The sequence below is a fragment of the Haplochromis burtoni genome, unplaced genomic scaffold (genome assembly GCF_018398535.1).
Source record: "Haplochromis burtoni strain Fernald_Lab_line unplaced genomic scaffold, NCSU_Asbu1 Contig_74, whole genome shotgun sequence".
Classification (NCBI taxonomy): Eukaryota; Metazoa; Chordata; class Actinopteri; order Cichliformes; family Cichlidae; genus Haplochromis; species Haplochromis burtoni.
In genome coordinates, this window is record NW_024582435.1 from 1,449,649 (window position 1) to 1,461,596 (window position 11,948).

The 11,948-nt window shown below is 45.5% G+C and overlaps 1 protein-coding gene across 1 annotated transcript in view; it reads right to left on the reverse strand.

Annotated features, from left to right (window-relative positions):
- Window positions 1-11,948, reverse strand: part of myo1b (myosin IB) — a gene marked incomplete in the record, with an annotated part of 53,904 nt that overhangs the window by 23,202 nt on the left and 18,754 nt on the right. The window contains 4 exon segments of the mRNA XM_005925908.3: window positions 945-1,008; window positions 2,486-2,532; window positions 3,994-4,098; window positions 6,230-6,324. Of these exon segments, the coding sequence (XP_005925970.2) occupies window positions 945-1,008; window positions 2,486-2,532; window positions 3,994-4,098; window positions 6,230-6,324 (311 nt within the window).

Genomic DNA, 11,948 nt, shown 5'->3' on the forward strand with positions numbered 1-11,948 from the left:
GCTGTTTAAACACCGACTCACAGATCTGTGGTCGTGGCTCCACTGCAAGCACCGAACTAGAGGTCGCTGCAGCCCCGGGGCTGTCGGGGTTAGAATCACGTTAGTGGCTCCGTGAGAGCTTGCACATCAATAATACAACATCCACAACTGAGTGGCTGTCAGCAGCAATACAGAGCTGTGATTAAAGATACAGAGAGGACAAGACAAGCCACTGAAAACCAGTTCCTCCATCACAGACAGACACAGGGGCAGGGCAGCGAAGTGACCTGAGCACAGCCATGTCCAGCCACACTCAGTACTCAGCTTTACTTTGAAGAGAAGGAAGGATTCCACTTTCTGCTGCAAAGCCTCCTGAACAGCGTTTATTTAATGTTCCCTCAGCCTCAGATAAGCAAACACACATTCAAGCATCCGTGCGGGAACAATATTGTGTTATGTTGTGACTAAAGGCATGCCAAAAATGTCTCCCCACTATCATTACCAACGCTACTGAGAACTTCTCATAAATCATAACCAGCTATTCTCGGCTGTAGGAAGCAGCGAAGGCTCAGAGGATGTTCGTCTAAAACATAATGAGCGGACAGGAATCCATCCAGGCCTGGAAGAGCAGCCGTGTAGCTAGCCAGCTCGGTCTGACCAAGTCACATGTCAGCAGCTGCTTCTCACAGACCATCTTTGTGTCTGACTGACTCAGGCGAGCAGACAGAGGTTCATTTGTGCCTCGGCTGTCAGCTTCCGTCTTTGTTTCTGTGACCTCTGCCGGGGAAACCAGCTCAGACAAAACAATGTGAACAGAGGCGAGATCAAACCAAAACACTGCCAAGGAGCCGAGGAGAGAAAGACGAGGCTGGAATGACGGCGTTTTCTGAGGAATGTGATTTACAAATATTTAAAATATCAATCAGGAAAAAAAAAAGAAGCTTTCTTTCCATTTTATTACTCACAGTTACTGATGACTCCGCCCAGGGGATCTCCTTTGAAGTCAAACTCAATGTCCATGTACTTTCCCTGAGGGTCAAAGAGCAGCAGTTAGATTTTATTGCCATCGTCTATTTTTAAAAACGTCGTATAGATTCAGTCGGTCGGAGAAGTGTAAGGACTCCGAGCACCTAAAGATAACAGGGAGGCGTGGCCTCTTTTAAAAAAATGACATTCAGGCCTTTTTTCGGACTCTCTCTGAAACCTGCAAGTTGAGACAGAGAGTCCTGTGTTTGGGCTTTTTCCCTCCTCTGATGTATTAATAGCAGACAGCTCCTCTGAACAGGCCGAGCTCTGCTGGTAAATGGGTTTTAGCCAAACTCAATAAGCCTGCTGCACTCAGCAAAATGAAGAGCCAGCTTGACTTATAGTTTTCTGATCAACCGATGGCGCTCTGATGAGCTGATATCTGGTGAGCGGGCCTGAGGTTGCTGCGAAGGTTAGCTAAATATAAACAGATCAGGTCATAATCCGTTATAACGCTCACCGCTACAACTGCATGTCCGTGCACCGGCATGTGCTGCCATCTAAAAGTAGGCGGATGATTAAAAACCGTGTGCACGGTGACACAAAAACTGGGACACGACAGGTAGGTTGGCAGTTCGCCTGCGAGCTGGCACATGCTGGGAGAATCGTTTTCTTTTACAATAATCGAGCGTCAGGCACAAGAAGGAAAGCAAAGTTCAGTCCTGGGGGGCTGGGGTGTTACTGAAATAGACTTTTTTGGGATGGACTGCCAGCTGCTAAGATGAAGTGACTTTTTCTCTTTGAAGAAACTGCAGCTAACTAAACATTCATGTTAGAAACATTTAGAAATGAACAGCGATGGAAATCACAGGAGATCAGACGTCCCCAAAATACTGAACCGGGCAGTTTGAGGAAAACAAAGGCAATGTTACAACTGCAGTTACATAATGTTACATTGTAACATTGAAATTGCAGTGTGTGTGTGTGTGTGTGTGTGTGTGTGTGTGTGTGTGTCTCCAAGGACCAAAGCAGCTACTTAATCACCCTTATGACGCCAGACCTATGTTAGAGATGGGCATTAAATTTCTCCTGCTTTTCCAACAATCAGATTCAGAGAGATACGAGACGCAGAGGAACGGGCGGCGCAGTGTAGGTGAAAGGCCTCGTCCTGCTCGCTTTATGTAAAGAGCATTTCCTGAGGCATGTGCACATGTACTATATCAAATGTGCAAAGCCTGCTCAGACTGAGGGGGCGTGTGGACCCGTCTACTGGGAAGATCCAGGGTCTCAGATTACATGGGAACACAGGGAGGACACCAAGAAATATCACCTGTATTTGAAAAAACATATTCACATGCATGATAGTCAAACTACCTCACATGCATGAAAACACGTTCTGGAGTAATGTTGCCATAAACACAAACAGTATAAGCACACAGGACATGCACACCAAGTATTCAAGAAATAAAAGCTTTCTGAAAAAGAATGTGTGTCACGAGATCATCTTTCCAAACCACAGAAGCTCGTCCTGCATACTTACAAATCTGGAAGAGTTGTCATTTCTTACAGTTTTGGCATTTCCAAAAGCTGAAGAGAGGAAAAAAAGAAAAATCAGACACAAATAATTAAACTAATGGATTCAGAAAGCTTTACAAATAATGCAAAGCTTGTGCAAATAACCTCAGAGTAAAGTTACCGCCGATGCATTGCAGAGAGGCCATTAAGAATATTCAAAACCTTCATAATGATCCCTAACCTCGTGCCCGAGTCCAGCTAGCTGTCAATCATACATGGCCTGGATGTCAAAGCCATTTGTACTGATGAGGCCCCATAATTCTGGGTGGATTAAGCAAAGCACCAGGGCTTTCCAGGCTTAGGGCGGGCTGAACCTTGATGTCACGCCACGTTCAAAAAGTGCTTCAATGCGGGCTCCTGCTTGTAAATAAACGTAACTAAAGGGTTCATTAAATATTCATTTTTGACACAAACAACTTTGTGTTTCGTGCACAATCAGGCCTTTCAGAACATCTCCCTGCTACGACCTTTCCATTGGCTTCACACCACATTTCTACATAAAGATGCCATTAACGTGTCACGCATCACAGCGCTATTAGCATGACTGCTTAATTGCTGATAACAGCTGATTAATGTGCGTTTAAGTCGGCGGTTGCTGTGAATGTGTGGGCTGCTAGTCTGGCACAATGGCAGCCAGAGGGAGAGGAGGACGGGGAAGGAGAGGGCTGGAGGAAGATAAAGAGACGTAAATGAAAAGAAACCGAGGGCGACAAAGAATGAAACCAACACGTATCGTGTCGCAGAGCGCGAGCGTGACGGATCCGTCGTGTTAAGCGTGACTCTGTTCCCTTTCCCCCTTCTCAGTGTTAGGGCAATTAGACTGACGTGAGCTAAACTCTTGCAGATGTGCAGGGTTTTCTGCAGCAACCCGGGCATACAGCTTCATCATTCATGGGCATTTCCTGTCCACTGCCCCCAATTAAAATACAGCTGTTTGCGTGCCAGAACTGAGCTGTGGGAATGAGTGTGTGTGTGTGTAGCGTCCCGTTTAGCTAAGAAAATAAAAGAGTGTATTATACAGTATTTATAAGATCCCTAAAGTTATTTTGCGGATGAGTTAACTTGCCTGTGATTACATTTCCATGGTTATATAATCATCTGTGTTTACAGATTAGCTAAGCTAGCTAAAAGAAATGTTTTGTAGGTTGTGTGACTAACTGCCAGGAGCTTTGCATTTGCATTTTTGTTTTGGTGTATTGTGCATTTGGAAATCAAGCCAAAATATCAAAGACCATCATTAAACGCTCTCATGCAGCGGTTTGCAGTGCATTTACAGTCGGGCTGCAAATATCCTGCACAGTCTTCTCGTTTCCTAAACGCCGAGTAAAGAAAGCTGCTTTTCTCAGCTGCACTTTGAAGATCTCTTGAATTAGAGCAGCTCTGGCAGCCCCTCAACACACATCCACCCTCCAAACGTGAACTTCAGACAACCCAGCTCCTGAATTGGGACGCAGCTTGGGCATCTTCACTCACCCTCCAGCACGGGATTGGACTGCAGCAGCTGTTCCTTGACCTTATTCACCTCGTGGCCCTTCCCACACACTGCTGCCACATACGACATTACCAGCTTACTGGCCTCTGAAACACACACACAGATAAATATAATGTGATCCACATGACTGAGGGACAAGTGCAGAGATGTCGACCCGTTTCACCATCCCCTATAAAAATCCCCCTTACATCATCCCCCCCGACAGCCATCAGAGCAGGGTGTGGATCGTTCGTTAGGGTGCAGAGCAGAGGAGGAGGTCCCGTTATAAAGACTTGCTTTGTTAAATTACACGGTGACCAGAATTGCATCACATTATCATCATTCATACTATGATTACACTGAAAGCCAGGGGAAAGCACGGGAATAAAACTTTCTGTGGAGCTGAAAGTGATTTAAAAATGCTCCAGCACAGCGTGCTGCAACTAAGACACGTTTCCCCAAAAATAATTCTCTGCTTGGCTCAAAAAGCTACATGTCCTGTCTGAACAAGCGACAAGCCTCGTCGGACGACGGCTGGCATCAGGATCGTCTCTCCTGACCAGAGAGAGGACGGTGACCCAGAACCGGCGATGCGTGCGGCGTGCCAGGCAAGGACAGGAAAGACCTTCAGAGCAGTCGTCGGTACAGATTCCTGATTAGTCTGGCAAACAGCTCAGGACACGTACTTTTATCTAAACGTAGGAAAAAACTTTTCTGAGTTACAAGCTGAGGACTTTAATCCTCACGTTGTTATCTCTCAGGTTAGGAAAGTAAACGTACTCCGTCTGCAGACAATAAAAACTGTTTTGTCTCCTGCACACTGAGATGGCATCTGATAATAATTTTGGTCACATCCCCTTTATAGAAGCCACAGTCAGAGAGAGCCTGAAAAAGAAACCCCTATCACACTTTAATGTCAATGACCCATATCAATAGGGTTGGTTTTGATGGCCTCGTTTCACTGCAGAGCTTCGGGGCTGATGAGATTACCGAAATCCAAATTTATCTCCGACTTGGCTGCAGAAACGGCTCCTCGGAGTCGTTTCTTCTTTTCCCTCCAACAACCAGGAGAGGTTTGGAGTTGGAATAAAGCCTGGTGCATCCTACAGAACAGAACAAGGCCGGTCTGACTGCACTGTGCCCCCCGTGGTGGACGCCACTGATGCATCACCGGGAAATAATCCTGGTTATGCATAACATGTATTCCTACACAGTGCTGACAAAGGCTGCAGGCAAAGTTCTGCTGGGAAATCGGAGCTCCTGTCAGAGATCAGCATAGCAACAGTTTGAAAGCAGGTTACACAAAGGAAATGTATTGATATGCTGGAACTTCTTAGCTTTATTAATAATGCAACTTGTTGCTTAAACATGTGGTGTTCAGTGTATTCAGGTTTTTAGGGGGTGATGTAGGATGATGGAGAGGTCTGAAAAGCCCTCAAAAATACGACAAATAAAGTACAGCTTTAGAAAAATGAAAACATAACAGTCTGAGGTCATTAAGGTTGTTTTGCACAGCCTTATAAATGCATGTAGGGATTTTGTACAGCTTACTCGGGCTGCTGCCACGTCTCACCGAGCCAGAACGTTCTTCGGGACAACGTTGGCCGTGCGAACAGGTCAGAGTTTGAACTCAAAGTATGAATGAATGTCTGCAGCTGCACTGAGCTGCAGCAGCACTCCCAGAGCCAACACGCAGTCAGAGGCATACTGCTGTTACCTGTGACACAGCACAGGAAATACCATCCTCTTGTGTTTCTGTACAGTATGTGAAACTGCTCCAGAACATGGATACACCATCATAAAAACCACACAATATGGAAAAAGGCTTCAGTCTGATGGAAAGTCCAGCCTTTAAGTGTTCATAACAGTGTGAATGTGACTGACTGGCTCTGAATATACATAATTTCACAAATATGAGGAAACCACAGCCGTGTGTTTGCTGCTGTAATATGTCTACCGCCATGACTTTATGTGAGCAGAGTCATTATCTAGTTTCATGTCCCAACACGATGTTCTCAAAACAAAACTGACATCAGCTCCCTTTTATGGAGGATTACATCCCACAGCCCTTATCGGCTTCTTTACAAGTTATGACTACATTTAAAACAAAGGACCGCTGAGCACATGAAGTGTGAGACACTCTGTTAGAGCCTGATTGAAGGTGTTCGTTCAGTGTGGTGAGGTGATCCTGTTACCTGCTCTGAAGTTATGACACAACAAAAAAAACTGAGCATTTACCAGTTTTCCCAGCTCCGCTCTCCCCTGTGATGAGAATGCACTGGTCCTTGTCCTGGTCCCTCAGCGAGCGGTAGGCCTCGTCTGCCAAAGCGTAGCTGCAAAAGCACAAACCCAAAAGCCTCCACGTTACATTTGCACACCTTTAACTGCTGTTCACGTATATTCTCTGACATTTTGTGGGTGAGGGCAGTTAGAGGTCGTTCACACACGCTGCACGCTTATGTGCCAGGCTGCATGGCGTCTACACTAATCACCAGCACGTGGGATCACTGGCTTGGATCGGGACATCTTGGACATGCACAGACGTGCAGTGAGCTGCAGCTTTATTTGGCTGGCCTGTCCTCGGGATTTGGCTCTGACAAAACTTAATTACTAAAATGATGTCACAGCGACTCTGATTTGTTGTATATTTAAACACATATTGAAACCTTTACATATAAAATGCATTTTTAGGAATCTGCCTGCTTTAATAAAACCTCGAGAGGTCCCCGAATAATGAAAGCAGTCTACGTGAAACCGACCTGGGTGGATAATTAATGATACAAAGGTTAAAAAAAACCTACGTCTTACATTCTGGGACAACAACACAAAGGAAAAGTGAAACTACAGTTTCGCCCCCACTCAGTTCCACAACAACACATTATTTGTTCTCTTAATGCAGGAAATCCCCTGTGATGGTCTGAGATCAGGGTGTGGATGTACGAGGGCCATATTGCAGTGACAGCTTTTTATCTCTTGTGGCAAAATGGCCTATAATTCTGACACGATATTCCCACAAAGACAGAGCGCTAAGGAGACGCCCGCGACAATAACTTTTTACAGCTTCCATTTGGCAAACAGTCGTTCACAGCGCGGCAAGAGCTGCGTCCAACTTTCTCCTCCAACAGGACACGAGACGGCAAATCAGCTGTTCCGGCCCGTACTTTGGCTTGATTCAGGAATTTGGTCCAAAGCAGTGTGTGTCTGTGTGTGTGTGTGTGTGTGTGCATGCAGGAAAAGATAGAGTGGATTTGCAATATCGGATCATCTAAGACCTCCATTATGAGCTCCGGCAGGATTAAGTAAAGGCTGATGTATTGTGGGGGTGTCACTGGAAAGAAACTGGGATAACACATCTGCTCAAATTTTGTCTTAAGCTCATTTCAAACAGACGACCTCGCTGCTCACGTGCCCCCGAGAGTCCCTAAGATCTCTACAGATACAACAAGACTCTCTTAGTTCTGATAACATTGAAAGCATCAAGGTCTTAATCTCCCAGCTTTTCGAGTATCAAGCAAAGATCAACATCTTTAAGTCTTACATTTCACATTGAGTAAAGGGTAAACATAGCTCTAGGTCATTTTGGAGGAATGCTTCAGAAACAGCCTCTCCCCAGCGTCTAATTTGTTCTTATTCCTGCCTGGAGGGTGGGAACACTCGAAAAGTCCCAGGTCTCGGTAATATCCCAAATCAAGAATTTATATGCACAAAGTGCACCCGACGTGAACGCAGGGAGGAATGTGACATTCACGGATGCTGACACGCAGCACTACCATTGGGCACTGGGTCTGAACGCTTGCTGAGGTTACATTTATTTGTAGAGGCAATGCTGTTGTCAGATTCAAGTACTCTGCACATCAAAATGAGCTCCAACCATCTGGCTTTGAAACCGGTTAAATGAGGTTCAAAGCGATTTCTAAAGGAAGTGTCATCATTCGAGTTTGTGCAAAGGCTGTCCGGCATCATTCTCTAATTCCTGCTCCAGCTTTCAGAAATCCACCAAGACGTGGAAAATGAAACTCCTGCCTAAATCTAATTTTGGGTGAAGCAGCGAATGCATTAGTGAGGCCGGGGCTGCACGGAGCCGAACTTTAAAGCGTGCAATCACACACTGAACTAACACTGACCCCTGATTTGTAAAGAAGTTGATTGCTAGTAGGAAGCCATGACAGAGAGAGTGCCAGAGATAGACAGCCTAGTGAATGTATTCCAGACCACAATATGAAGTTAAAGCTCAGGCGGGCTAATGGAGCTCAAGGTTCTGCACCATCACACATTGATTTGGATCAGACCTCATTCGGCCCTGCTGCCAGGCCTCTCCTTTAACAGCCCCCAGTGCAGGCCCGCAAACAATCCATAAGGTAATGGGCTATACTAGGGCAGCATTTCTCCGACTGACAGGCTGGTGTGAGTAGTAAATATAATTGTGAACTAATATGAAGGAACCCAGAGAAACCATACCACACCAAAGAACTGGATTCCAGTTAAACTCCCATTCAGTCCATTTATTTACCCTGGAGTCCTGTAAATATGGCTAATAAATAATAACCCAGATGTGCTGTAGGCATCCAGGACAACAGTTTGCCAATTTCATTTATACAGCGTAAAATCACAACAACAGTCGCCTCACAGTGCTTTACTGTAGACCCTACAATAACACATACAGAGAAAAACCCAACACTTTGGCGACAGTGGGAAGGAAAAACTCCCTTTTAACAGGAAGAAACCTCCGGCAGAACCAGGCTCAGGGAGGGGCGGGGCCATCTGCTGTGATTGGGGTGAGAGAAGGAAGACAGGATAAAGACATGCTGTGGAAGAGAGACAGAGGTTAATAACAAAACACCCAGTGCATCATGGGAATCCCCGGCAGCCTACGTCTATTGCAGCATAACTAAGGGAGGATTCAGGGTCACCTGGTCCAGCCCTAACTATATGCTTTAGCAAAAAGGAAAGTTTGAAGCCTAATCTTGAAAGTAGAGATAGTGTCTGTCTCCTGAATCCAAACTGGAAGCTGGTTCCACAGAAGAGGGGCCTGAAAACTGAAGGCTCTGCCTCCCATTCTACTTTTAAATACTCTAGGAACAACAAGTAGGCCTGCAGAGCGAGAGCGAAGTGCTCTAATAGGGTGATATGGTACTACAAGGTCATTAAGATAAGATGGGGCCTGATTATTTAAGACCTTGTATGTGAGGAGCAGGATTTTGAATTCTGGATTTAACAGGAAGCCAAACAGGTTTATAGATATAGTCATATCTGAAGATTACACTTCGTCGTCCCGTGGATTTATTTCCACGCATCCTCCAGGTCAGAAACACTGAGTGTGAAATTAACCGTGAATGTTACGTTTTTGCAGGGAACTGAAACCAGCTTCCAGCTAGCAGCATTATTTTTTTCTGTCCCCAAGTATAAGCCTCTAATTCAATCCCCACCCCCACAAGCTCTGATCACAGCCCATCCCCCTGCCCTCTCCTGTACAACCAATCCAACGGGGTTGCATGGACGAGACCTGCCACAGGACATTACGTCACTGCTGAAAACGGCAGCAGAGCACAGCAGATGTCTGCTTTGTGAAAACACTCCTGTTGCCTGACCTGATCCTGACAATGAGCAAACCATCACACAATTAGCCCCCCAGAGGAAGCCTGTGGGCCCGGGGGAAGGGGCGAGTGTACCAGGAGAGGGCAGGGGGCGTAAAATAGGAGGAGTGGGGGGTCTTTTTGCACTAGAAACTTGGACACACACACACACACACACACACACACACACACACACACACACACACACACACACACACACAACACACACACACAATCACACACACACGCACACACAGACACATAATATGAATAGAGGTCAGCAGAAACAAGCCACACCCAAACCTTCACAAGATTTGCATCTTAAAATTGAAGAAATAAAACATTTAATCACCAGTAATTTGTCTCAACTTACAGTTTGTGATAATAATTATTCTGTATTTTTATTAAATGGACAAAAAATAAATTAAAATGTGCATATTTACAAATAAGAGAGCAACATAAAGCTGGGAAATGAGTCTAAACAGCAATTAGAGTTGTGAAGTGATGAAGCATCAAGACCTTGAGAGAGAAAACAGAGAGTGAGGACTAAAAACCCCCCAGAGGCCTGCCTGATCAGTGCGTGGAGATGGGGGTTAGGCTGGGATCAGGCCTTGGGCTGTAAGCGCTGCTTGGCACCTCCCCTAGACATCTGCCTGCAGGCTGTAATTTGGACGTGCACGTGGCAGCGGTGAACACAAAGCCACACTGGCATGAGGTAAGCAGCAGAAAATAGTGCCTTCAGTTCTTTTACCACCAGCCTCTGGTAGCACAGGAGGTTGGTGACCTGAATTTCAAGGGTGGAGTACTTTGAGGAGAGACTGAACATACTTTAATGTCAGGATAGATGGTGATGAAGCTGTAATGTATGGCCTGGAGCCCACCCAGCTACTGGAAGATAAAAGGCTGTCCCCAATTAATGATCATCTTACTCAGGGGCTCTTAGCCGTGTCATCGTGCCGCCTTTTGCACATTTGCGAAGTCATTTTCCAAAAAATCGTTTCATATCTTGCCCTGCAGTGGTAGTTATTGTTACTCGTTTCCATGCATAGGAGGGGGCAGCACAGTAGCCTGTGATCTCAGCGTGACCTGGCTCCTCTACAGGAAATCCGCCGCGCTCCAAAGAAGAAGCCAAGGAAACAACTCTTTCCTGACGCTGTACGGCCAGGTGGAAGAGTGGGTGACTGCTGCAAGAAACGCAGGGACGCGCAAATTCAGTGGCACACGCTTGGAGAGTTTAACCTTGTGGTGTGGGTGGGCAAGAGAGCGGATACGCACATGCACACAAAAGATCTTGGTCCTAACAGATGTGCACCATCTGCACACCAAGTAAAACAATGCTGTTCTGTAAAACAGGTGGTAAGGAAAAGATCAGCTCACAGGACGAGCATCTAACAAAGAAGACCCAAGAATATGATTACCGTCTCATAATCAAAGGAGGATTCGAAATGTGCAGCGTGCAATAAGGAACACCTATAACTTACTAAATTGAAAGTTCATAGTTAAGCACAGCTGCCACAGCTCTATAATTTATTCAACACTAGGTCGTCTAAGACCTTGGCTAAATTGCTCATTGATACCATCCACCCATACATCAAACTTTGAAAGGATCTACAGCTTTAATTTATTTTACCACACAGCAATTTAGTGTTCCAGAGCCGAGGAAAACACCAGTCCGAGCTGTGTATGCGATCAGTGAGAAAGCAGGAAATCAGCATGTTGAGCAAGGTAGCAAACATCCTCAAAGACGCATTCAAGCAAAGAATTTTATCAATCTCTGGCATCAGGCTTTTGTGAATATGCTCTAATACATATTTTTCATGCACACACACACATATTCAAATCTATAATAAAAGGTTTGAATGGTGTCATGAGAATTTATGCAAAGGAAATTTTTAAGGAAAGCAAAAGAACCTTGAAAGTAACAATTGTGTAAAAGATGGCCACATGTGCCGAGCTGCAGACAGCATGATGGAAACAGCTTTTTATAGCTTCGAAAGCGCCGTCCAGTCAGGTTTGAGGACTTCCTCTCTTCAGGGCTCCTGGTCACTACAGGCTCAGAGGCCTTTAAATGCAAAACAAATCTCAGTATTTAAGTACGTGGCTGCTGGTACTGAGATAAACGTGTTCATTTATTTTGTTTCAGTGGGCGACAGACTAGGACTGCAGGTGGGCCGGTTTATCACAGAGACTCTTGCTACCTGGCCATGCTGTTCTAATAAAGCTAGAATACTAAGATAAGCAAGGCTGCTTTGAAAGCAACATTATCTGGAGGGCAGCATATGCTGCAAAACTTGTTTATCATACAGCATATGTGCAAGTCGCTAATGTCGTGCCATCATGGACGCGGGCTTTTGAACCGGGAGCTGACAGCAGGCCAGATGTTC